General features: G+C 34.3%; 1 protein-coding gene across 7 annotated transcripts in view; it reads left to right on the forward strand.

Annotated features, from left to right (window-relative positions):
* Nucleotides 1-27,330, forward strand: part of LOC149808284 (kinesin-like protein KIF28) — a 203,922-nt gene that overhangs the window by 59,983 nt on the left and 116,609 nt on the right. For 6 of the 7 annotated variants that reach the window (XM_089975594.1, XM_089975606.1, XM_089975613.1 and 3 more), the window contains exons 4-6: nucleotides 17,634-17,762; nucleotides 20,068-20,202; nucleotides 22,656-22,819. In XM_089975594.1, coding sequence (XP_089831720.1) covers nucleotides 17,634-17,762; nucleotides 20,068-20,202; nucleotides 22,656-22,819 — 428 coding nt within the window. The remainder of the gene's footprint in view (nucleotides 1-17,633; nucleotides 17,763-20,067; nucleotides 20,203-22,655; nucleotides 22,820-27,330) is intronic. The other variant, XM_089975633.1, reaches the window with a different exon arrangement.

Genomic DNA, 27,330 nt, shown 5'->3' on the forward strand with positions numbered 1-27,330 from the left:
TAATGTAGGGTCAGCAGGAATAAATAGGGTCGGTTGGGTAACCAGAAGCACACCTACTCTTTTATTTGGCCTAACCAATGATTTTCAGACACATCCATTTATTTTCTGCACAATAATTTTCCATTTTATTATCGCATTTTCAACCAAATTTGATATGCAGCTTGATAATGAAGAGACTGGTTGAATTTAATTGTCTGCATTACGTGTCATCATTAATAAGATTTATAGTCCCTGATTGTCAGACCCACCCACTTTCATCTTAACACATTTGCTCCATTATTTATGAATGGAATTTTAAAAAAATTGATAGACAGCATGAGATTGGTAGAACCATGGCTGAGTTTGATTATTAGCATTCACAATGGTACAGTCATTATTTAGAAGTGTTGTAGCCCCTTGTCGCTGAACCCATTCACTGCTATTTCTGGACAGTCACTTTATTATTGGATATCAAGCAAATTTGGTATGCATATTGACAAGTCCTTGGCTGAGTTTGATTTTTGGCATTAAAAAGTCATTATTTAGCATAGTTGTGGCCCCAGATTGTTGGACCCACCCACTTTCATAACTGCACAGTAACTCCTATCACATGCTGAATTTTAAGCAAATATAGTAGGCAGCTTGATATCATTGAGATGTCAGCTGTGTTGAGTTAGATTTTCAGCAGGCAACATCATCTTTTAGCGGAGTTATGACCTTAGCTTGTCAGATTCAGCTTATTCCTTACTGTGCTGTAACTCACTTAACTTTTGTTGGACTTGAACTAAAAGGCAACATAGAATAGGGGCCGTTTTCTACCCTGTAACTCACATAACTTTTATTGGACTTGAACTAAAAGACAACATAGAATAGGGGCCGTTTTCTACCCTGTAACTCACATAACTTTTATTGGACTTGAACTAAAAGGCAACATAGAATAGGGGCCGTTTTCTACCCTGTAACTCACTTAACTTTTATTGGACTTGAACTAAAAGACAACATAGAATAGGGGCCGTTTTCTACCCTGTAACTCACATAACTTTTATTGGACTTGAACTAAAAGGCAACATAGAATAGGGGCCGTTTTCTACCCTGTAACTCACTTAACTTTTGTTGGACTTGAACTAAAAGGCAACATAGAATAGGGGCCGTTTTCTACCCTGTAACTCACATAACTTTTATTGGACTTGAACTAAAAGACAACATAGAATAGGGGCCGTTTTCTACCCTGTAACTCACATAACTTTTATTGGACTTGAACTAAAAGACAACTTAGAATAGGGGCCGTTTTCTATCCTGTAACTCACATAACTTTTATTGGACTTGAACTAAAAGACAGCATAGAATAGCTGGGGCCGTTTTCTACCCTGTAACTCACATAACTTTTATTGGACTTGAACTAAAAGACAACATAGAATAGGGGCTGTTTCCTACCCTGATTTTTATGATAAAATTAATATTGCTAAATTTCATGACTCTTTGTTCCAGTGCATTATTTAAGATACAAATCAAACTCTTCATACATTCATTATGTTTAAAGATTTCTATTTCATACCAAAAAGCGATCGCTAAACATGGGCTGGTGTTGGAAATTGCCGAGTAAAGTGCTGTATTTAACAACTTCATGCTCCAAATTAAATATGAGCACAGTCTTGCTCCATGAAGAAATTTCAGTACAATGTATATTTCTTATGAACAAATTTATTTCCAAAATATCATCACTGAGCACAGTTGTGCTAGTACATGTACTGAAACACAAAAAACTCCTGCATTTTACAGGTTTTGTAGTGTTGGTATTTTGTTGCTGTCACATTGTTTTATCCAAGTCTCCACTATGTGTGAATTGAATGGCAGTTAAACCTCATTTTATTCCATTCTTACCAGTATTCAGAAAAAACAACAAAACTGAGATTTCAAGCAATCTTATTGAAGTCCTTCTTAAAGTGACTTTTTTCCTTTCTAAATTTTAACTTACCTAGCACATATGGCTGAATTTTTTTGAGAAGTGTCTGTTATGTAGCGATTTATTGTTTAATGTTCCAGAACATCGCCAGTGTCTCACATGAAGGATGGCATAACTAATAAGAACATCAGGAGGTGTATTGTTGCTTACAAATGAAGTAAAACAGAAGGATTTTATATTTAATTATGTTCTGGGACAGTGTTACATATTTCTTTACACATGCATACTTTGCATCACCTCTGTTTTCTTGATACTTAGTGAGAGACTGAGATTATCATAAGCGAAATGGTCCTTACTGTGTTGTATGTCAGACTCACATTTTGCAGTCAGGGAACAGTCATCAGCAAATAGATCACAGTCATTTCCTGTGACTTTGTCTTCTCCTGCAGTCTTTTCATATTGAAAAGCTTGCCGTTAGTCCAGTATCTGATGTTGATCTGGACCCAATATCATAGTTATGGATGGCATCTAAGTGTGTTAGAGAACATCATGCTGAGGAGGGTTGGGACCAATACACAGCTTTCTGGTGACTAGGAATAATTCAGTCAACTCACCATCATCCACAAATGAGCACTCATGCTGCCATGGAACAATTGTTATGAATTTCTTGGGGCAACCAAATTTTGCCATCTTCCAAAGGCTCCAAAGCTAACCATGTCAAAGGCTTTTGTTCGGTTGATGGATGTCGTGTACAGGTTGGAGTTCTGTGGCATTTTGGCATTTCTCTTGGACTTGACAAGCTACAAATGCCATGTCTATGGTCCTGCATCCTTTCCTGAAGCCACACTGACTCTATGGCAGGAGCCCTTGATTGATGTGATGCATAAGATGATTCAGCAGAATTCTGTCAAGGATTTTGCTGACTATTGTCAGTGAGGTTCCACCCTGATGATTGTCATGGGATTGTTTGTTGCCTCTCTGCTTCTACAAGTGGACATTGGCTTCATCCTTACAATCCTGAGGTATTGTTCCCTGAGTCCACATTAATTGTAAGAGTTTAATCAGTTTCTGTGCCAAGTATGGGCTTCCAGCTTTGAAGAATTCTGCTGGTATAGCATCTACTCCAAATAGGTTGGCATATTTTGACAGCAGATGGATTGCTTTTACAGTTTCCATCAGCAATGGAAGACCAGCAGTTACAATCAGTACTCTGGAGAAGCTTTTGATTATATCACTTCCCATGGCCATTTAGAGCCTAAATTTTTTTCAGACAGGGACAGATTTTAATTCAGTATCATTAACTGCTGTACATACCATTGATAACAGTTTAGGAAATGTGGAGAGATCACACATGACAAAGCAAAATTTACCGAAAAATCCGAACAAATAAATGTGAAACTGAACTCAGAATAAAAGTCAGAGCATTAACTTGTGATATGTTGACTACGTGGCTGAATTATGAAGGTAGTTATTGTGTTCAATAGCTAGAGTTTGAAACTGATTATAGTGCAACAGGCAATTTCAAGTTATGGAATGGGCAACTTAAATCGTTGCATTTCCAAATTTTCTTTATGTGGTTTTCTAATTTAAGCAAACAATACTAATGTGTACAGTGGGTGTAGTAACAACAATTATGACATTTGCAATTCATGTACTGACAAACATATTCACTTGAAAAAGTTTATGAAAGAAAAAAACAAACAATTAATACTGGAAAGGCCAGCCAAGATTTTCTTTCTAAAACAAAAGCTAGTGTCATTCATTTTTCAAGATCCAGGAAACAGAGCATCAATGAAGATTTTTTTCTGAAGGTGCATTTGTGTGTATACATAGCAATAAAACAAAGAAAAGCAATTCTATAAAGAACATCTTCCATTTCCAGGAAAAAGGAACTCAGAAGCAGTTGTTGTTGTTGTTGTTGTAGGGCTTAACGCCATTTTTCAGCACGCGATTGGCTATACATGGCGGCCAGTATTAATGGTGGAGGAAGAACCCGGGAAAACCCCGGAAAGAACCACCGACCCACGAGAAGCTACTGGCAGGCTTTCTCACATACCCACATTAGCCGAATCTGAGACTTGAACCCACGCAGACAGAGGTGAGATGGCAGTGATCCGTAACGGAGAGCGCTTTAGACCACTCGGCCACTCGGGGCCCCTCAGAAGCAGTTAAAAAGTAGCTTTATTATTAATCAAATCAGCCAATAGTATTAAACATTATTTCAAACTGGAACAGTTTTGATTTTTATAAGTGACCATCTTATGTTTTGCGTTGGAACTTTTAAAAGTTTCATGTTGACTTTTGATTTATTAATCACGGGTTACTTGGTTACTCTTTTAACACTGAAATCTTAATTTTTGCAACAATCTTCCAGTCAAATAATAAAAATACATAACGTCATTTTAAATTTGGTAAATAGTTTATAGACTGTATCAGTGAGAAATAACATGGAAAAGATTAAACATTTGCACATCTTCACTGCTATTGTATTAACACTTGGTTTCCATGGCAACCATCACATGAGTGGAAGACTTGTATCAGGACTGAAATCACACCACATCATATTTCTGATATACACCATATAAAGAAAATTGGGTATGGGGCAGAAAATGGCCATCTAAATCAATAGGGTCCTTTGGTATGCAGTTTTATGTTAATGACACCATGGCCAAGTTTGGTTTTCAGCATTCTGCATTTTCACTTAGTGGTATGTAATTGGATCCACCAGCTACTGCTTCCACACAATAATTCACTTAACCACTATTAGATTTCGAGAACATTTGTTCTGCAGCTCTGTATTTATATAGGTTTTGAGGAATTTGATTATTAGTTTCTACCTTATTATTAGACGGCTAAGTGATTAAAGCGTCTGCCTCAGATGCTGGAGGTCACAGGTTCAAACCCTGGCCAATTATTACCAAAGACTTATGAAAATGGTACAAACAGCTGCCTTGCTTGGTGCTCAGCATTAAGTGGTTAGTGTTAGGACTGGTTGGCTTGGTGTCAGGATAATGTAATTGGGTGGGACATCATGCTACAAGATATGCCCCAGTGCTAGACTGCACTATAAACTGCCAAGTTGCAGGCATCGTAATGATATGACTGAGAACTTGTTAAAGAGTTATGTTAGAAATCCAAATCACACACACACACACACACACACACACACACACACACACACACACACACACACACACTTTATTATTAAGTAGAATTGTGACTTCTAAGTGTTCAAGCCACATACTTATGTTTTCAGCACAATAACTTGATGAATTATGTTTTATTTCCAAAAAATATTTGATGAGGCCTAACTTGAGTTAAGTTGTCGGTGTTATTTGTTGTCATTTAGTGTCTTCTTTCACAAACAGTATATCCTAATTTGCTATGTTGCAATTGTCACCTATCTCCTTCCCTTGCAAAGCTCCTACTTTTGCTGAAAAGTGAGTAATGTTGCACCTTGGTTGAACTGCTAAGGGGACATGCATTTTTTTGTGCATCTCTGTTCCTTGTTATAATCAGGTATAGTAATTGATAAAATTATGGGGGACACTGGTAGTTTAGGGTAGGAAAATGTCATCTGGTCTTATTCATTGTCAACACTAGAGAGGGAAATCAGTTCCTGGAATTTGTTTTCTTTATGCATTTTGTGTTATTAGCACTCCTTTTGCACTGAGAACTACAGTGGAGAGTTTACATTTCAGATATCTCTTACCACTATCAATATAAGATTTCTTGTTTGGTTATGGAGATTGATTATCTGAGTACAAACAGGTTTTATTACAATCAGTATGTATGCCAGATAAACAAATATTTCCAAGGGGTCTGGACATTTATTAGAACTATTTTGTGTGTGACATGTTCAGGTTGTTTTATCTTGAGATCTGAGGTATTTCAGGTAATTGCTTTTCAAAACATGTTCATCCCTTTGTTTTGTCAGGCCCATGTTAGTGGGAACCATTGAGGCATAATAGTTACTGTTTGACTGATATCAGTATCAACAGTATGTTAAGGGGTTTGTTAAGATTTTTCATTTGCATATATTTCCTATGACAGATTCTTATCATGCTTGACATAAATCATTTTGAAGCCATGATACTTCATTTGACAACAGTCATAGAAAAATTTGCTTTAAGGTTTTGGTTAGTGATTTTTTTGCTTATATTTTCTAAACCATTTAATGGATTTTGTTCATACTTTGGATAAATGATTAGAAAGCTGAAATAATTTATTCTGTGACATGTGGTTTTGCCCCTTTGATCTTGGGGTCAAGAGCATATTCACAGAAAGTTTGCATTAAAGATTTGGTTAAAGTTTTGTTCATTTGGTTCCATTTCCAATACCATTGATGAATTTGCCTCATACTTCAGATGAATCATAATGAAGCTAAGACTGTTCATTCTGTGACATTTTCATTGAAGCTTGTGACCTTGGGATCAAGGCCAGATACATTTTATAGCAATACTTTGATTGTGTGCTCAACATGTCCTATCCATTTTATAATGATAGCAATGAAAAATTGTCTTTTATCTTCAAAAGTTCATTATATAAAGAATCCTGTCAGCAACAGATTTATATTATCAATAAAATTGCAGTTAATAAACACTTATATCTGGAGGAGGAAGCACAGTCTTTTGTATTTATTTTCATGTCATAAGTATACACAAGATAAACCCAGGCATGGATGTTGGGTTTGGACAAAAAGTCGGCATTCTTCATTAAAGACAATTTTTGTACAAATTTGAGATTGATAGTTACAAGTTTAGACATATATAATTAATTTTCATCCCAAACATCTAAATTTATTTTATCAAGATTTAAGGAAAAGAAAGTAATATTCATCTAAAGCATTTTTGCAGTACTACAATTCACAGGTTTATTCTATCTAAACCTGTATTCTGGGTCTACCTTAGTCTCACTTCAATTCATTGTGCATATGCATCTGTCATTTAATAAAATGTTTAAGCCAGAACTTTTTGTGAAAACCATCCAACGTTTGGGCTTTTTAAACACCATAATTATTTGATGTCTTTGGCCACTATCAGATTAACAGGTCGGGATTGCTAGAAAAAAAATTTGATTAACCAAAAGTGTAAAGGTGGGGGACAAAATTTCCTGTCAATTAAGGTGTTTGGTATGTATGTTATTTAGTGCTCAGGCAATTGGTGTTAAGCACCTTGCCCAGTTTGGCACTTGAACCATGGTGCCACCAGAGCTCCTGACATGTAGATTATAGTGTGTAGATCATCGGGAGTTTAGATCATCAGGAAAAGAACAGAAAGTTGCAGCAGTTTTATGTTCACTTGCCCATAAGACAAAGTGAGCTTTTTGTGCAGGTCCTGCATGTGTCAGGCATTGTCCATTGTGCATCACGTGCCTGTCAACGTTTGTGTGTTATGACTCTGTGGAGTCTGTATTTCTGATCTGATTTTGATCAGACTTGGAATATGGGTTTGTATCATTTAAAGTTTGGATAAAATTCAATATTGAGCAATATTTACAATATGTGTTTTTGTCACAATTAGACTAAGCTAAGCCCAATATTACCTCATAGAGTGAATGCAGAAAAGTGCAAATTCAGTCACCAAGAATTTACAAGCTAAACAATTATTGACATTTTCTTAATTTTCTCTTTCAATATTCATGAGCAGTTCAGATATATGAAGTCACTTAGCTTTAACACCTATGGAAAAGTGGCATAACATTTTTCCACACCAGTATAGCCACAGGCTTGACTCATGCATCAAATAGTAGAGGCCATCCCAAAGTTGCTTTCTAGTATATTTATAAGCAGAAAGAAATGTATGTGGAAATTGTTGTTTTTACTGACACTTTGTTCAGCTGGTTTAATGTGTTAAATTTGCTTTTGAATCCACCACCCACACCATCTGTGCAGAGCAGTCAAAAATCATGATCACACATAATAGCTTTCCAGAACATCACTGCCACTTCACTTTGGCTGTTTGCTCAAGACCACATGCTTTTTCATATATAGTTCTCAGTAGCAGTGATTACAGCAAAGGATTCTTTCTTGACTTTAACGTAGAGGGCCAAAGATGTTCCAGCTATCCCCATTGTAGGATATCTCTGTAGAACATAGGTTACATTTAGCTTTCTGTGTTGCTGCTTGCATCAACAAATGTGATATACTTTCATTGAAGAATGTTTGCCATGCTTAATAAGGCAGGGATAAAAAGTTATGTTACCTTCTCATGAACTTTATGTATCATTTGAATGGTAGGAAAGCATTGTAATTATTTACAAGACTTTACAAAACAATCTTGCTTCAGAACCCCAGATAAGCAGTCGTATCCATGTATTTCATTTAATTAAAACAGTTATACAGTTTTACCCATTTCTTTCATCCAATATGTTAAGTATTTTTCTTTCAATCAAAAGGTCAATGTCTATGTGCTTTTATTTGTGTAAATAAACAGCTGATTTAAAATATCTTGTCTAATATTAAAAGACCTTGTATATCTTAGGTATTGTTAAAATAACTTTTAATTCTGTTTATTTTGGTTTATGATTGATGGGTGTAATTTGGGTTACAGAATATACAGCTTGGCCTTACTTCAGATGTGCAAATAACGTTCCCTTACATCTGTCACTCTTTCAGAAATACATGATATCCGCAGAGTGTTTCCTGCATAAAATCAAGTATCTACCTGGTAGATAAAATCAGATAGATGCTAAAATGTTGGGAAAAATGAGAGAGAAAATCTTCAAAGCCTGATAGTTTTTCAAAACATTCAACAATTCTTTGATGTTTCCAGCCAAATGGCAGTCCATCATCAATCTCAACAGTGAGAAGTATTCTCTCAAATAATTGACACATTTGTTGAATCAGACTTCATTAATAAAATCATCCTAAAAACATGATGGAAACAAAGTAACATAAGAAACATGTGATTTGTGGAGACAATCATTGCCATACTTGGAAGTAATTGATGTACATGTAAATGATACAGAGAAAAGGCTGAGATTAATGCATTATACCAAATACATGTACTAAGTGAAAAATGTTCAGTCTCATGAAGGTATACCAAATCTACAGAGGTCCTTGGTAGAGAGAGTGTCTCCAACAATAAATGAACGCAGAGAAAATGACTATTTTGCTTCAGAACATAAACACAAATTATTGGATATTTTTAAATTTTAAATGGTTGTTAAAAATTGAAAAATACCCAATTAGTTTTGTAAAAAGTCTGATTTCATGGACTTAAAATTGTTTGGGTACAGTTCAGAGTAAATCTAAAAGTTGTCTGGGGCACAGATTGTGTACATGTGTAAAAGTGTCATTCTTAATATTGATGAATCAGATTAACTGAGAGAATCTTACCACTCTGGATGCCGTATTTATGAACCAATTTGGATCCGATTTGGAATATATGCATGTATCATTAAGGTCTCCAACTTTTAAATAATAAGCAAGATCCATGAATGCTAATTAGGTGATCTTGCATCTGATTGGCTGAGTTTGTTACCCCTCTGGAAGCCATATTTCTGATCCGAGCTTGATTGAACTTAAAACATGGGTTGATATGATGAGATCTTCATCTTTGACTTGTCCAGTCTAGTCTTGTTTGCGTGGTCATGTAACAGGTATGTGTTGTTTAACCACTACAATTATGATTTTATAATTGATGATTGTTAATATGAGTCCATATTTTCTTTGTATTTTGTCATGAGACTTCACAGTACACTAGTCCATTGATAAATATTCATTACAGTAATGCCATGATGTTGAATCATTCTGATATTTTTCAAAGAACAGCCATGTCAGGTGCAGATACTGTATAATATGCTATCTGTATCTATTAATGCAAACTTGTGTATTTCCTCCCACATTGTTTAATTAGATATTTGAAACCTACAAAACAGTTTGAGAACTTACAGATTGGGTGGGTGGGGGAATGTAGTTAGTGGTATAATTTAAATACTATGTGATGGATGATTAATCATCTTGAAAACTTGATTCAGTAGAAAGTTGGCTGTGTATTCTCAAAACTTTTTTAGCAAGAAACTCAAATGCATGTTCAAAGTTTTAAACTTTTTGCACTCTGTAACTTTAATTAGCGACAAATTTTGAATCATGAAACTTTCAGGAGTTTTGTAACTCATCAGAATGTAGAACATTTAGCTTCAGCTTGATTTTCTTTGTTCAAAGGTGTTGAGAATATGGTATGTGAATATTCAGTTAAGAAGTTTTGTTTTTAAGTTGTTAAATCCCAATCTCATAATAACAGAGGTAATATGTTACAGTACAAAATATAAAACACCACAAAGGACAGTGCCATGTATTAAATATTATCTGATAATTTGTCGTATCTGATTTTCTTATGAATGATGTTTATTGTATTTCTTTCATCTTGAATAGACTACCCTATTTTCTTGCTTATAAGTCAAGTCCAACTGCAAACTGCACAGACCCAGATCTACCATTGATTTTGTAATGGTAAATCAGGGTCTATATTGTTTGCATTTGGATTTATTTATATGTGAGAATATACTGTAAGGCTATTAAATATATGGACTGTAAAATTTTGAAAGGTATAATTACAACAAATCTTCATTATGAGAACCTTTGTAAAAACTGTTAACTGTTCTCACATCATCTTGGGCTGTAACTACAAATAACAATGATCCTGATCTGCTGTTGCATAATCAGGTTTGCTCTAATAATCACTCCTAACAAACTTCATTAATCAAAGAAAGATTACAAAAGAATGTTTTTGTGTACAAATTAGTAGTGTGCAAAAATTTAGCCAACTTGAAGACAAGGAATTTACTAAATTTTCATAACTACCAACTTGGACATTGAGAGTTTTAACTTCAGGGTGGGGTGTTTGGTCATGATTTGGTCATGATTTTAAAAAGATTTCAGCTCCTCTTTTGCTGGCCCTCCACTAAACAACATCTGACCAATTTTCCTATACTTGTATTATCATGTAATTTTTTTTATTCCTAATAAGGAGTTTTTAAAATATTAAGGCTCAAACAAAACTAACCCCTCAGCCTTTTCTGAAAAGTATATTGTTACAACTTGGAAATCTGCAGCAACGATTATCATACTTTTTGTATGAATGAAACTTTAAGGCATCCATTCAAAAACCCTGATATACATGTATTGGTTCAGAAACGTTTATTCTGAAAACCCTTTTCATCAAGACAGAAGCTTAACATAACAATTGCTTTGTATGTCACTCTGTTCATTTAATTCTGACCACTCCAGTGGCCTAGTGGTTAGAGCATGCATCTCTGATGTGGGAGGTCGATCGTGGGTTTGAACTCCGGTTGAGTCATATCAAAGACTTATAAAAATTGTACTCACAGCTGCTTCGCTAGGCACTCAGCATTAAGAGACTAGTGTTAGGACTGGTCAGCCTGGTGTCAAGATAATGTGACTGGATGGAACATCATGCTACATGTCTGTGGCATGATGCCCCAGTGCTAGACATCGCTATAAACTGCCACACTGCAGACATCATAGCGATATCACTGACATTTTTTTTAAAGCTATGTTAAAATTTAAATCACACACACACACATACATACACACAGACATTTAATTACCACACCCCAAGCTTAAGCTTAATATTAAAATTTCTTAGTTAATCTCAATATTAAAGTTATTTTCTTTCCTTTTATATGTCTTTTCTAGGCAAATAAAAGGCAGGCTTGACAAAAGTGGGTCTCCTGTTCATTACAGAAAAGGCTTTCCCAGGCTATTATTACTTGTCACATTAGTCTGTGTCCAACCTTTTGATGAACAGAGAGTTCTATCATCCATTTAAAACCATTGAAATGGATTTATTGGGCCATAGAATAGCTCTTTTAAACAATATATGGCAAAATATATACTGTATACAAACATCAAATTTTTCAGTCTTCTCATCTGTCAAGTTCAAGAATTGAAGACAAATTTTTTCCAGCTATTGTCCTTGCTGAATTTTATGGTTCAGCAAAATTCTATAGCAGTAATGCTCTAAGGTCTTTAGAATAATCTTTTATTGGGGACAATACAACTGTAAACAAATGCAGACAAAAATGTCATACTCTCTTATAAGTTGAATATAACTTCAAGCAACATAGACCAAGATCTGCCATTGCATCATGCACAGGCAGATCAGGGCCTATGTTGTTCTACTGATTACACCAAAACAAAATGTATAGACTTAGATTTGCTTGTGTATTATGTGATGGCAGGTCTGACTCTGTTTAGTTTGCAGTTGAACTTGACTTATAAGTGAGTACTTATGGTAGTGAAAAGTGTCTCAAATTCAGTTTTCATGAGAGTGTTAAAATTATATTCCATTTTAGCATCACAGTTTTCAGTGTCATCTGGATTTTGTTCATGAAGACCCAAAGAAAAGAAAAAGTTTGAAAAAGATCATAACAATTATCTGATTGACATTCAAAGTTTTAATCAGGAATAAAAAGCCTTTTTCAGGATACTTTTTTCGAATATGTTTCTGCAACAGATCAAGTTTTTGAATGAATTATGTCAACGACAGTTGACAGGAAAATTGCTGTAATTGTCTATAATCTTTGTACAATCAATACTAACTGATATTAGTTAAATCCAACTGCAAAGACCAATAATAAACTGGTAGATCTGAGTTATTGCAGTTTGTTTGGAATGTCAGTAGAATATACAACATAGACCCTGATCTACCAGTGCATTGGCAGATCAGAGTATGCTGTTTTCATTTGGACTTATAAGTGAGTATGTATGGTACTTGATCACAGGGTGGGGGTGGAGCTGTATTGTACTGCCACTAATGTCATGATCAATCAGATAAAACCTGACATTGGAGATCGAAAGGACACCAATATGAGGTCATTTTTGAAACATAAAGTTTTTAACAATAAGGCTCCTAATGCTGAGCTAAAAATATGTCAACCAGGAATTCCAAATGTCGCAAGAGCATAAACCTTTGTCAGTACCAGCCAGATGTATTATTATATGCATGCTAAACAATATTAAAATAGGCCCAGTTCACCTTTGTGCATGTTATAAAAGGTGGGGGTACAAGTCTGAGTGGTTAGCGTGCTGGACTAGTGACAAAAAGAGTTGGGTTTGAATCCTACCACTGGATCATCCCAGATCAGGAACTGTGGTGTGATGCTCATTAGGGCAGTTTACTCCAGTTGCCCTGGCACTTCATAACCTGCTTGTGTTGCTATGCTATAACCCCCCCCCCCATTTTGATTTGAATCATTTTGATGGCATGTAAAATAACAATCATAATACAGAAGTTACATTATCATACATGCCATATGGATGTTTTATTACATTATCATACATGCCATATGGATGTTTTATTACATTATTATACATGCCATATGGATGTTTTATTACATTATCATGTATGCCATATGGATGTTTTATTACATTATTATACATGCCATAATATGTATGTTTTACTAATTCCTGTTGGAACAGTTTGTTATGACGATGACTTTTTTTTCAATCTTGTTTTGTAACCATGAGCAGATGTGTGAAAATTGGACTTCTTTTTTCTTTTTGCTTTTTGGAACCACAAGTTTTGTGCCTGGGCACTTTTATTGCTGATTTCAAAAGTCCCCAACCTTTTATAAAGGATCATCTCTCTGTATGCACTGTGCACTGGTCTCATTAAGATCTAATGGCAGAATGTCTAAAATCTGAGCACAAACTCCAGTTCCAGAACCGGTAATGTTTGGCTAAAAATTCTTGTTTGAAAAATTATCTTTTCTTTTGGTGATATGGTTTTATCATGATAGTAGAAAGTCTGTATTACTTGGTATCATTGTAGAGCTACATTTACCCCTTTTCTGTAATACCACCCACTTTGGTGGTCTGCACCGGTGGCCTAAGTGCTTAGAGCATCTGCCTCAGATACCAGAGGTTGTGGACTCATACCCTGGCTGAGTCATGCCAAAGACTTATAGTAATGGCAGTTGTATCGCTAGGCACTCAGCATTAAGAGATAGCGTTAGGACTAGTTGGCCTGGTGTCAGGATAATGTGACTGGGTGGGACATGATGCAACATATCTGTAGCATGATTCCCCAATGCCACACTGCAGACATCATAGCTATATGACTGAACAATATTAAAACTATGTCAAAAATCTCAATCCAAATCACACACTCACTTTGGTATATCAAGAATTATATTGATGCCACAGAGCTCAGGATAAAGGTACTAGCTGATGACACAAAAATGTGGCATGTGGGGATAACGAATTAAATGATGGACTGTACATTATCTTTAAAAGAAAATAAATAAAAATAACTAAACTTGATGAAAGGCAATTTCTTAATCAATAAAGAAATTTATAGTGTAAAACTGACTTCTCAGTCACAAAACAGTATTACCGGTATATCAAATTTTGGTAAAAATAGCATTCAACATAACAACAAGTAAGCATTGGCAATATTAGCTTTCAAACTCACACAATTCATTCAGGGGTCCCTCAAGGCTCAGTTTTGGGCCCTCTCCTTTTCCTTATCTATATCAATGATTTACCATTAAATAATGAATCCACAAATACAAATATGTTTGCAGATGATGCAACCTTGTTACATCTAGTTCTGATATTGAAGTTATCCAAATGAGATTAGACTCGGATCTTATTAAAGTCCCAAACTGGGCACAACAAAATAAGATGGTAATTAATGAAGGTAAAACAAAATGTATGATTTTTGGGACATCACAAAAGCTACACAAGTCAGGGAATCCAGAACTATCTCCTGCAATAAATAATCATCCATTAGAAAATGTCAAACATGGAAAGCTTGTAGGTGTGACCATAGGTAATAATTTATTATGAAATGACCATATTGATAAGCTTTGTAAAACACTGTCATCCAAAATTGCCCTACTCAGCAGAATTAAGAAATATTTACCTATGGAAACTCGAAATCTATACTACAAGTCATATATTCTTCCAACAATGGATTATTGTTCAAATGTATGGGGAAACTGTACTAAATCTGAGCTTGACAGAATTTATAAACTTCAGAAATGAGCAGCACGCGTAAATTTAGATGCATCTATTGATCATCCCTCAAAAGCATTATTTACAGAACTCAAATGGTTCACAATATATGATGGGATAGATTTTCACAAGGCAGTTCTTTTATATAAATGTCTACATGGAACTGCACCAGAGTATCTTCAGGACTTATTCAGGCCTTTTTCAACACAATACCAGTTGAGATCAATATCACATGAAAACCTACCACGAAAATCAAGAACAGAACAATTTAAAAAGAGATTCCATTACTTTTGGTACAGTTCTGTGGAATAAGCTTCCACTATATGTAAAATCTGCTGAAAATATTAGAGTATTTAAGAAGAGATATCGTGAGCATGTATGTGTTTGTAACAGATAATGAACTGAGTATTTTAATGCTAAACATGTTAAAATACACATTAATTATTGCTATCTTCATATAATGTGCATTGTTATACTCTCCTTAGAGGGCCTCAAGGGAGAATAGTCCTTGAGTAATGAGTCACCCTCTATAAATAAATTATTATTATTATTATTATTATTATGCATTGTTTGTGGGATTCAGCTCCAGTCTGAGTTATTTTATTCAGATTTGTAAATTAGCTTATTAATATTCTAAAATACAGATTTGTTGCCTTTGTACCACTAAACTGTATTAACTGAAGCACCACATGTATCTATCTGCATGTATCTATCTGCAGGTATCTGTCTGCATAAGCATTGACTGGTTTATACCACTGATAAATTCTTTGCAAAGGAATAATAAGAGACACTTCTTTAAGAAGGAATGTTGTATAAACTGACGTGAAATGATTCAAGTCAGGGTAACACCCCTGCAGTGATCTTGGCCTTCTGCTTTAATAGTCTATGAGTTTGGTACTAAAAAAAGATGATTAACTTTTGTGTGTGCATGTTTATCGTTGACAAGGGACCAAGTAAGAATATATCCTAATGGATGCAAATATTTATGTGTTTGCTTTTATACCTTAGAACTAGATACAAATAAGTTAATAAAGAAATGAGCAGTGTGCAAACAAATCCTTGTATACAGCAGTAGTTAAGAAATTGAAATTACAGTAATTCTTCCATTCTCCAAGTGTTTGCAAAATAAGATTTAAGAGAATTTGTATGTGCCAGGTAGCATATTTAAGTATAATGAGGTTTTGTCTGTGTAAAGTACTGTAGTCTGTAATATATTTTATTCTACTTGATGTGTTCAGAAAAGGCACACCTTAGACTGATATCTTCATTTGCATAATGCCCTGGCAGATCAGGGTCTATGCTTGGCTTTTGGTATAATATACAAATATCTTATAGGTTATACACAGATAATGGTTTTGTTTTGAACAAATAGGTCTTGGTCATTGCAGTTTGTTGTAAATTACAATACAACTTAGTTATCAAAGCCTTATTAATCCTGCTTATCAGTTTATTCAACCCGCACATCCCCAAACATGTGGATTTGGTATAACCCAAGCTAGGCCATTTGAACTCTCATTTATCTGAGCAATCTCCTTGTCTCAATAGGAATAACACTGTCCTTGTCTCAATAGGAATAACACTATCCTTGTCTCAATAGGAATAACACTATCCTTGTCTCAATAGGAATAATGCTGTCCTTGTCTCAATATAAATAACACTGTCCTTGTCTCAATAGGAATAACACTATCCTTGCCTCAATAGGAATAACACTGTCCTTGTCTCAATAGGAATAACACTATCCTTGTCTCAATAGGAATAACGCTGTCCTTGTCTCAATATGAATAACACTGTCCTTGTCTCAATAGGAATAACACTATCCTTGTCTTAATAGGAATAGCACTGTCCTTGTCTCAATAGGAATAACACTATCCTTGTCTCAATAGGAATAACACTGTCCTTGTCTCAATATGAATAACACTGACCTTGTCTCAATAGGAATAACACTATCCTTGTCTCAATAGGAATAACACTATCCTTGTCTCAATAGTAATAACACTGTCCTTGTCTCAATAGGAATAACACTGTCCTTGTCTCACAAGATCTATAACAATATCTGTGTTTCACATGGAATAACAGTAACCTTGTTTTACAAGATAGATAAATTAGGTACTAGATACTAGTTTTGCACTGTTCGTTGTCAGTTTGTATGTATGTATGTATGTGTGTATGTATGTATGTATGTATGTATGTATGTATGTATGTATGTATGTATGTATGTATGTATGTATGTATGTGATTTAATTAATGTGTTAAAAGTAATGTTTTAAGCAACAAAAACACCTATCCCCAAATCGAATATTACTTCATATTATTATATTATTCATTCAGGGTCTACTTTCCACTCTCTATGGTGTATATTTGTAACTTACAATACTGGCAAGATCTTTTATATGCTTTGAAATATGTCTGAGGAATAATAATAATAATAATAATAATAATAATAATAATAATAATAATAATTTTATTATTGATGGTGATAATTTATTTTGTGAAACTATACCTTGTGGTCTATTTTGTTTTTTTTAAAACATATTTACGTAAATGATCATAGACTCATTAAACACCTATCACTCAGGTATCTTAAATTTTAATAACCAAATTTAGATTGGCCAACTTTTTTTAATTTCTTCAACACTTTGGCACATGATTCTTTAGTACCCATCATCCTATTGTTTGCTGAATAAACTGCTTTTCATTATACTTTCTGGTATGATCGATAAATACTGAACTCAGGAATATTTGCAATTTATTTTGTGTCTGTTACAGGTCACCTTTAGTATGCTGGAAATCTACAATGAACAAGTCAGAGACCTTCTGGTGACGACAAAGCCCCCACATGGGGGCCTTAAAATACGGCAAAATCCCACAGCAGGCTTCTATGTAGAAGGACTCAGGGTTAGGCATTTTTTTAATGTTTACATTGCATTCAGATAGGTATAATCTATCATGATTTAAACTCTGTAAGTGTTGATATGTCATTGTAATAACAGGTTGTTGACCTCAGTGCTTTTTTAAGTGATAAAATTGTTGAATGATTTTATTCATTTTCCACCTGTATATTGATTAAACCTAAATTTATTTTCAGTTCTTGCATTCCACATTTGCAGGTATTAATATTTCCCCTGATTAATTACCATCCTGAGTTTCTTTTCTGCAGCATTACTTTATCGAGGATTGTTTGGTTTTACCCAAAAATGGGCATGTGGCTTTATATGGATGAGACCTTAAATAAGTTTGATTTTCAGCATTCCACAACATCCTTTACAGAAGTTATGGCCCCTCCTTTCCCACCTGCATAACTTTGGTTTCCATAACATAACTTTATCAAGGTTTATTTAATTTCAAGCAGAGTAGGCATGTGGCTTTATGAGACCTTGAATAAGATTAATTTTCAGCATTCCACAATATATATAATTATGAAGAGTTGTGGCTCCAAATTGTCTCCTCCTAGGCTTGGTTTCAGCAGCACAATACTAAAGATTGACAGATTTCAGCCTGATTTAGAATTCACTTTTATATACTGATCAAACTTTGAATGAGTTTGATTTTTAGTGTTCCATAATACTGACAGGAGTTATGACCCCTGTTTCTTTATCCTTCTTGATTTAAGCAGCATTATTTCTAGAGGTACTGTTGGATTTCAATCAAGCTTTGCATGCAGATTCATATGATGAGACCATAAATGAAATGATTTTCAGCATTACCTTTTATACTCGTTTATAAAATGGGTCCAACTGCAAACTGCACAGACCCAGCTCTGCCATTGCATAATGTGTTGGCAGATCTGGGTTTGTGCAGTTTGTTATGAGTAATCAGTAGAATGAACAGCATAGACCCTGATCTGCAGGCTCGCTATGTTATGGCAGATCAGGATCATTGTTGTTTGCAGTTTGACTCAACTTATAAGTGAGTACATACAGTAATGGATTCTGTATGTTCTTCTCAGAACAAGTTGCCTTGTTTAAGACCCAGTCTGATTAAAATCGAGATCTTTAAAATCAAGATCTCCAACATAAGCAAGATCTGACACACACAGATAAAAGTTTATGTTCTGCTGACCTTCAGAATTCACTGTCCACTTAAGTTTTGTTGCTTGTCAGGTGAATTTTTACATTTTGTGCTTGGAAGAGTTATCATTTGCAAAGACTTGTTTCAAATGACATTTTTCACTTTTGGCACTTATGAAAGCTGTAAATTGGTTGGTGAATTAAAAGGTCAAAAGAACATGACCACATGTTGGTGACTAACAGATCTACTTATTGAAAAGCAGATCTTGATTTTAATTAGAATTGCTTAATTAATGCCCTGCTGTATCCTGATTTTAATTAGATTTGCCTAATTAATGCCCTGCTGTATTGGGCAGTGTCCTTTATCATACACCCCACTGCTGATACATGTATTTGTAGTTTGAGTTCTTTTAATTGAATAATACTTTTATTGAAAATTTATTTATTAAGGTAGCAAATGTCACATGCATGCAAAATTAAGGTAGCATGTATCCCATGCATGAAAAACAAACCCCAAGACTAATTGCAATTCATTTAAGCAAGCTAGTTTAAGACAGTTTCATTATTGTGCTAAAAAAATGTTTAAAAATCAGAAATTGTTAATAAAAATGAAAATTTTAAACAGTTTCATATGGAAGGGATACTAGAATACTTAACCCAGAGTTACGCCATAGTTGAGAGTAATAAATGTAGATAACATTTAACAAGTGGGGAAGAAAAGAAACACTTACGAAAAAGATCTTCCTAAGTGTTATTGGATTGAAAATTTATGAGGGTGAGTGGGAGGCGGGATAAAATAACTTATCTGAGCAAGTTACTATCCAGATATCTAGACCAATAGAAATGAAGGAATGGGAAGTCATTTATAACTAGGTTTTTTATTCTTTGGACTTCTTATATTTTGTCTTTGATAACATAGTGATGATTTCACCACAATATCATTTAGAACTACATTTGAGTTTTTTGAGTCCTTATATAGTTTGTCATTGATAAATAGTCAAGATTTCACCACAGTGTCATTTAGAACTGCATGTTTTAGATTTTTTTACTTCTTTTATTTTGTCATTGGTAAATGATGATGATTTCACAACAGTAGATTCAAAGGATATAAAATCAGACAGTTCCTTAATTTTAAATTTAGATTACAATATTTGACCTGCCAGTATCCAAAATTTTCTGCATTTATTCTTTAGGCTGTACCTGTAAGAGCCTATGCTGAGATAGAGAAGCTGATGGAACAGGGCACAATCAACAGAACTACGGCATCCACGAACATGAATGCCACCAGCAGCAGGTCTCACATGGTTATTACCATCAGATTTGTTCAGGTATGTAATTGCAGAGGCTTTCTCAAGACTTGAACTCTATGACTTTAATTTTTTTTATGCCACTACCATAGATTTAGATGGCAAATATAGTGTTACCTTTTTCATTCAGATGTCAGTCATCATGTCATAATCCACATACATGTCACATAACCAGGACATCAGATCATTTTCATGTCATAACCAACATACATGTCACATAACCAGATCATCAGATCAGCTTCATGTCATAATCCACATATGTGTCATATAACCAGGACTTCATATCAGCATCATATCATAATCCACATACCTGTGACAGAACTAGGACATCCAATAAAGGTGAGCTTAAATTAAATATGTCTCCTGGAAAAAGACAATAATAATTAAATAAGACAAAAAAATCAAATTGCTTAAGCAAGTGTTTCTGCTAAAATCATTTTTAGGGATGGTTTCTCCTTTTTATTTCACCTCTCTTCAAAGTTGATTGATTTTATTTCAAAGACTCTCAGGTTTTGATCAACCACCTTGGATTCCTTTTATTACTTATAATGCCGCAATAAATATCATGCCTTTAGCCGTAAATTTCCAAATTACAAAGTAAGATAATCAATTTACAGCATGTTCTGCACACATGTCAGCCATTATGCAACAATGCCTAATTGTATTTGTAATCATAATGCATTATAGCACCACTTCAGTTGTTGCACTGCTGGAACAGTTCTGGTCCCAAGTAGACTGGTTTCTGTTGATAGAACATGTAAAAAGAAATTTTTCCTTTACACAAATTCTTTTAATCTTTTAATTTTCAAATTGGTGAATTTCAACTGTAAAATGGTATGTGCTGTACACCGTCTTTAAAATGGTAATTTTCTCCTACTGCTGGTCGACTCAAATGTATGTAGTCTGATACATCATGTCTTTCATGACTTTAGTTTTAACTTGATAACTTTTCATGGACTTTGTTAATTGACTCTGTGGACTGAAGTCACATTGAGTATAAGAATTTAGATTAGGAAGACCTAGGACAATTTTGATTCATTTTTTTTCAGCAAAATATAACAGAGTTATCACCCTTATTTAATTACGAACTTTGTCCTTCAGTTGTACTATATTGGCACTAATGTCATGTAGACAACTGAGGTAATCCTTATGCCCATCTATTCTTCTGTCTGGCACACAATCTCATAAGTCCAACTAGTTCTGCAGTTTGTTTGCATGGATTGCCATGAAACTTATCAAATACGGTCATCATCTGAAGATAAGGCATATTAACAAATCACTCTGTCTCTGCAATTTTTATGAGAGTTATTGACCTGTTTCACTGTTGGCAGTGTATGACACAGTGTTGTATCCTGCAGACTTGAGCCATAATGGTTATAGACCAGAAGAGCATGTAGATGGCATGTTGTCCGTTGTCTGTCGATTGTCATTTGTCTACCCATAGTCTATCATTTGTCTGTCCATAGTTAGTCATTTGTCTGTCCTTTATGTTAGGGTTTACAAATGTGGGTTATAGTTTAGCCTACTCAGAAGGCCCTTTCTGACTATTGCAGTTGGTAAATTTGTACACTGAATATTACAATACATTACCCTCAGATAGTTAACTATACATGTACATGTGAATGATTATAGGAACTGGACATGGGAACTGCATCCTGTATGATTTTTATGAGGCATTACATGTAGTGGCTAATCAAGGTAACTATTGATGCATGAACTATTTTTGTACTGCTGGTCACTCAACAGTTGTGACCTTTACCCAGTAAAATCTGGCTTCTAGGGGTGGTAGATTATAATATTTGTCAAACAGATTTTAACAACAATGATTTAATAAAAAAACAAAAAGGAAAACAACATTAATCTTACAGTGGTCACTAGAGACTAGCAAATATAGAGGTGAACTATGTAATCATTGATTACACTCTGGGACCAGTCATTGTAGTTTTTACTGCATTTTAACAAATATTGAGTTGTTTATTGTGCATGGATAGTGCAGTGGCATCATGTTTTAAAACATATCTGTGGTTCCAGGGTGGAAACATGGAAATGGTTGCTCCTGGGACTCATCTCAGCATTTGTAAATGTAACTTGTTTAACACATTTGCAACTTCAAGCCACCTCTAAATCTGTTGAAGTACTTTCATGTTGGTCATAAAGTCAAGACTTTATGTATAGAATTTGGTAATTGAAAATCCTAAATCATATATGCAGCAACAAGTTCACAATAAAAGCCCTAATGAGAAATTTCACAGGTAATATTCTGTAACAAGGTGCATTTTTTTTGCATGAAGTTCAGTTTAAATATGTGGGACCAAAGGGATGTTCTATTTACGTGAAACAGCTTAGTTAATGACTGTCATATGGGAGTTTTCATTTGGGATTTTTAAAGATGGTCTTTGGTCAAGTGTGTTGTTGTAGAAATGTCCTTTATGTCAGGATTCACTGTATTGAAATGATAATTTAATATCCTGCAGGTTTTTAAGAATGCGATGGGTCAGAGTAACACCAGGAGTAGTGATGTTAATCTCGTGGACCTTGCAGGCAGTGAAAGGGCTGACTCCACTGGGGCCACAGGGGACAGGCTAAAAGAAGGGTCAGCAATCAACCAAAGTCTCTCCACATTAGGAAATGTTATCAGGTAATAATTATAAAAGTAGTAATACTGTGATAAAAATGATGGTAATATCAAAATTTGCTCTGTCAGGCCGCACACATACAACTTTTGTTGACAAAATGAATTTTGAGTTACTGTGGTTTTTGCACGTGGTACCAATTTTTGTGAATTTTATAATGGTTGCTTCTAGCCATGAATTTAAAGTCCCTTTTCTTATTGATAAATTCTTTGTAATAAAGAAAGCCCAGCTATTTGTCAATTCATTTTGATTATTGTAGAAAATATTGCCTTTAGCTTACATTTAAAAATTACTCTTTTTAAAAAGACAATAATGAAACATTTTCTATCATTCCAGTTAACATGTATGAATACAGTTTCTGGTAATTGTTTGTTCCACTCACTAAATCGATATGTTTTGTGAGATCAGTAAGGACAGAGAGAAAAGATAAAAGTGTATGGTGTTTAAGAACTAGTATTATTAAAATGGCTTGGACTAATACATTTTATTTAATGCTTATTTATTACATTCCTTAATTCAAATGAAACTGCTGAAATAATTGCACTTTATTTTTGCAATTCTGATTTACGATTTAACCAGTTATCATTCCTCTGAATGAATAATCTACATAAAGCATACATACAAAACATTGTTACTCTTAATTACAGGTAGCAAAGTTTCTAGCTCAAATTTAAATCCTACTGAAAGCATATCCATACATACCATATTCCCAGACAGTATTGGTTTTTTTATGCACTTGTTAATCGGGGTGGGTCGGGGTTAGTGTAATTGTCCATGACCTAAAAAAGTGACATTGTAAGATGAGAATAAGCAATCTTTTTATATAAGCCTATAATGAATTAGGAAATTCTAAGTTGATAACTAAGACAAAAAACAACAATTGTTTTCTTTGATACATTAAATATACTTGTAAAGCAAAAATAGTTGTTAGGTTGACCAGTATCATCACCATATATGTACTAATGCTCACATAAAAATAGCCACACAAATATTAAATAATATATATGTATAGATATTAATAAACACTAAATTTATGTTTTTAATATCCACTAATTATTTTCATAATTAGATGCAGTCTTTGTTGCTCTCAGTAGTCTAGTTGTTAAGGAGGGGGCATGTTTAAGGTAATACAAATGTCATTGCTGTTAAGGAGGGTGTGTGTTTAAGGTAATACAAATGTCATTGTTGTTAAGGATGGGGCGTGTTTAAGGTAATACAAATGTTAAGGAGGGGACATGTTTAAAGTAAAACAAATGTCAGTGTTGTTAAGGAGGGGGCATGTTTAAGGTAATACAAATGTCAAGGAGGGGGTGTGTTTAAGGTAAAACAAATGTCATTGTTGTTCATCATTTGAAATAGGATGATCAAGCTTCCCTGATGAAAAGAAAATGATCTTTCTGCATCTTCACTGCTGCAATGAAGTAGTAAACATGTTGAGTGGTGTTGCTGTGTAAAAAAAAATGGATATTATACAGTCAGAAATTAAAAATGTTGATGGGATGTTTGCAGTGTGTGCAAAAATTAAAATGCTTTCCTTGCTGCTGAAGTAAAATTCCATCTATGAGTTCAGAAATGTACCAATGCTGGGCTTTGATTGTTTTGCAGATGTTTCATCTTTTCCTAAATTATGCATGCAGTTTAACATTTTGCCATAAAAATTAACAATAAAATTAATACAATAAAATAATTTTGTTATGCATTTTATATAGAGAGTACTTCAAAGAAATGCTGACACTGATCACAAACTTACCAATAATCTTTAACAATGATGACATAAGCAATTCATTGAAGGCGGTGACTTCTAACAGCATTTGTCCTTCAGCACACATCTCTGTCTACCATACTTAAATGAATTATGCTGTTCCACTTTGTGTTCTTTGCCTATGCAAATTAGCCTAATGGGCTTTTTCCACAACAATGTTCAAAGGACTTGACATGGCATCATTATAGCTATTCACAGCCAATTAAGTGTTCTATGAAATGGTAGTTGCTCATCTCTGACCTCCTAACCTTTTAATTTACTCCCTTCTGACACTGTTCTTGAGAAGGAAAGTCTTGAATTATTTGTCAGCTACTCGCCCTAAGCAAACTGCTCACAAGTCTGCTGGAGGAAAGACTCTGAGGAAGCATTTGGCAGCCAAGTGCCAGCCAGATTGCCATAGTCTCAAATGTGACAAATATCTTCAAAAGTATAAATAGTTTTCATTGCAAATTTTGGATTTGATATTGACTTTCATAGAACAATGAGCATTGCTCACAAGTACATGTGCATAGTGCAGCCCAAGCTTTAGGGTTATTATGTGGATATTATAGCATTACAAATTGCCAGTATTGGAAAAATACAAGGATGGTTTAGATATATGAAGGACTGTTTCTAGAATGCATGTTTCCCAAAAGGACCCTAGAATTAGATGCCTCAGGCATATCACCAGAAAGAAGGCCAGAAATGTCACAAATCTGAGCAGCTGTCTTTGTTTGGCGTAAAATGGAAGAGATAGAGACTCAAACCATGAAGGTGAATAATGGAGTTAACATATTGACAATGAAAGGAAACAAACCAATTCTGAAATTTGTAAAATTGCAAGTCCCAGGACTAGACATTATGATAAGTGACCCAATAATGTCATGAAACAAATAAAAAAGAAAACAGAAGAGATACATCTAATGTGTATACCATATGCAATACTACTTGAAGATACAGTCATATGATTTGAAGAGAAACTGAATATTAAATTATTATATGCTCATTTTTTTCTCCGTTAACTTTACATTGTCAGAATCATTCAGCATTTTACGATATTGCACACCTACATATTGCATTCATGTGCACAAAGGAACTGCTTTCTATTGTAAACAAACAATGGATGAAGACGCCAGCACTTTTGATTTGTAAACAATTCATGTACACGTGTGTAGTAGGCACTTTATGTTTTGGTTAATGAAATTTGTTTCTGAAAGAACTAAAGCAGATGTTTCATGGACTGCCACATACCAGCTGCTTTGGCACATTCTGTGTTAACTTTTTTGATACAATGTTTCAGATTTAGGCTAGCTATACAATAGACGCCAGACAGGGTCCTTACAAATAACATGCAAGTGACAAGGCATATACTTGACTTCTTTAGCTGGTAATAGGAATGGCAAAAAATATACTTACAGTTTTACATCCTGAATTTCCTCAAAATGTACTTTCTTAGTGATGCAAATCTGAATTACATGAACCATGTCATAGGTTCTCAGTCTTGATTACACATTTCGAAATTGTACTGTAATTTTGAATATATTCCAATTGCAATTACAGAAACAGAAACACATTTGCAGATGCCAAGGTGCTTCTTCCATGCTGCTTCAATCCGATATATTTCATGTACAATTTTCACAGATGAATCCAGTCCATAATCACAAAATTTCATAGAATTAACAAAAATACCCAAATCTATTCAAAAGAGAGAGAGAGAGAGAGAGGGAGAGAGAATGCGTTAATGTACTCATCAGTTACATGTTAAGGCAAAAATAATTACAACTTTGGAAATCTGACATCACAGCACAAAATATTATCAGACAAGAACACAAAGTCTTGTTGTAAAATGTAAAATGAAATCCAAAAGACCTAAGGGCAAGGTCACCATCTTTTGAAACTTGGACTTGGGGGAGGAAAGTTGACCAACAAAGATGTTACTTGAAAGAAGGTGAGTACAGAACAAGAATCCCCTTAGCCATGAAAACTTTACAAAATTAGGAACTTTAGAAAAACCTTTACTTGTGTGTAACTTTCTCTCACTAAACAAGGACTTGTTAGGGGGATTTGGGAGTAAAAAATTATGTTTTTCAGGAAAAAAATTGTGTAATGGCATGTTTGCACATCTCATCATAATTTTTCTCCATACATTTTAATCCATAGGAACAATCAGACTGAGTAATATAAAATACTAGAACTATTACTTCAATCACTAATTAAACTCTGTAAATATACACTAATTGCACCCTGATACTAAATCTTACACTTTGCTGACTTTTGGACAAATTCACTGAATAATATCCATCATTGTGTAGATCAAGTCTTTTGGCACACATTAAGGTTTGTTATGTAAAAAATCTTGAAATTACATAATACCAGCTTTCTCCAAGCCATGGATGATAGAGTCCATTCTCTCAGACATGTTCTCATAAGCCATGATTATCCATTAAACATGAATTGACTTGAATGTTAATATTTGGGTGCATTGACCAGTGAAGTTGTCCTTTTGCCGTCATGGTCTTTATGACATGTGAAACATGTCAGTCATATAAATGTGATTTAAACTCTTTCTAGTTTTTGCATATGCTGTCAAGTATAGAAAGTGCAAGAGTTTAAATCTTGAATAAATCCATTGATTAAAAGATTAAGGTGCAGACTAAATGTATAGTCATGCTTCAGTAACAATTTGGCTTGACGTTGTTTGCTTCAGCTCCATTTGATGTTGAGCATTCAGACAAAAACACTGTATAAGGGATTCATCTTAATATGGGTTTGATT

The sequence above is a fragment of the Sinohyriopsis cumingii genome, chromosome 1, assembly GCF_028554795.1.
Source record: "Sinohyriopsis cumingii isolate HCF-2022 chromosome 1, ASM2855479v2, whole genome shotgun sequence".
In the NCBI taxonomy this organism is placed as follows: Eukaryota; Metazoa; Mollusca; class Bivalvia; order Unionida; family Unionidae; genus Sinohyriopsis; species Sinohyriopsis cumingii.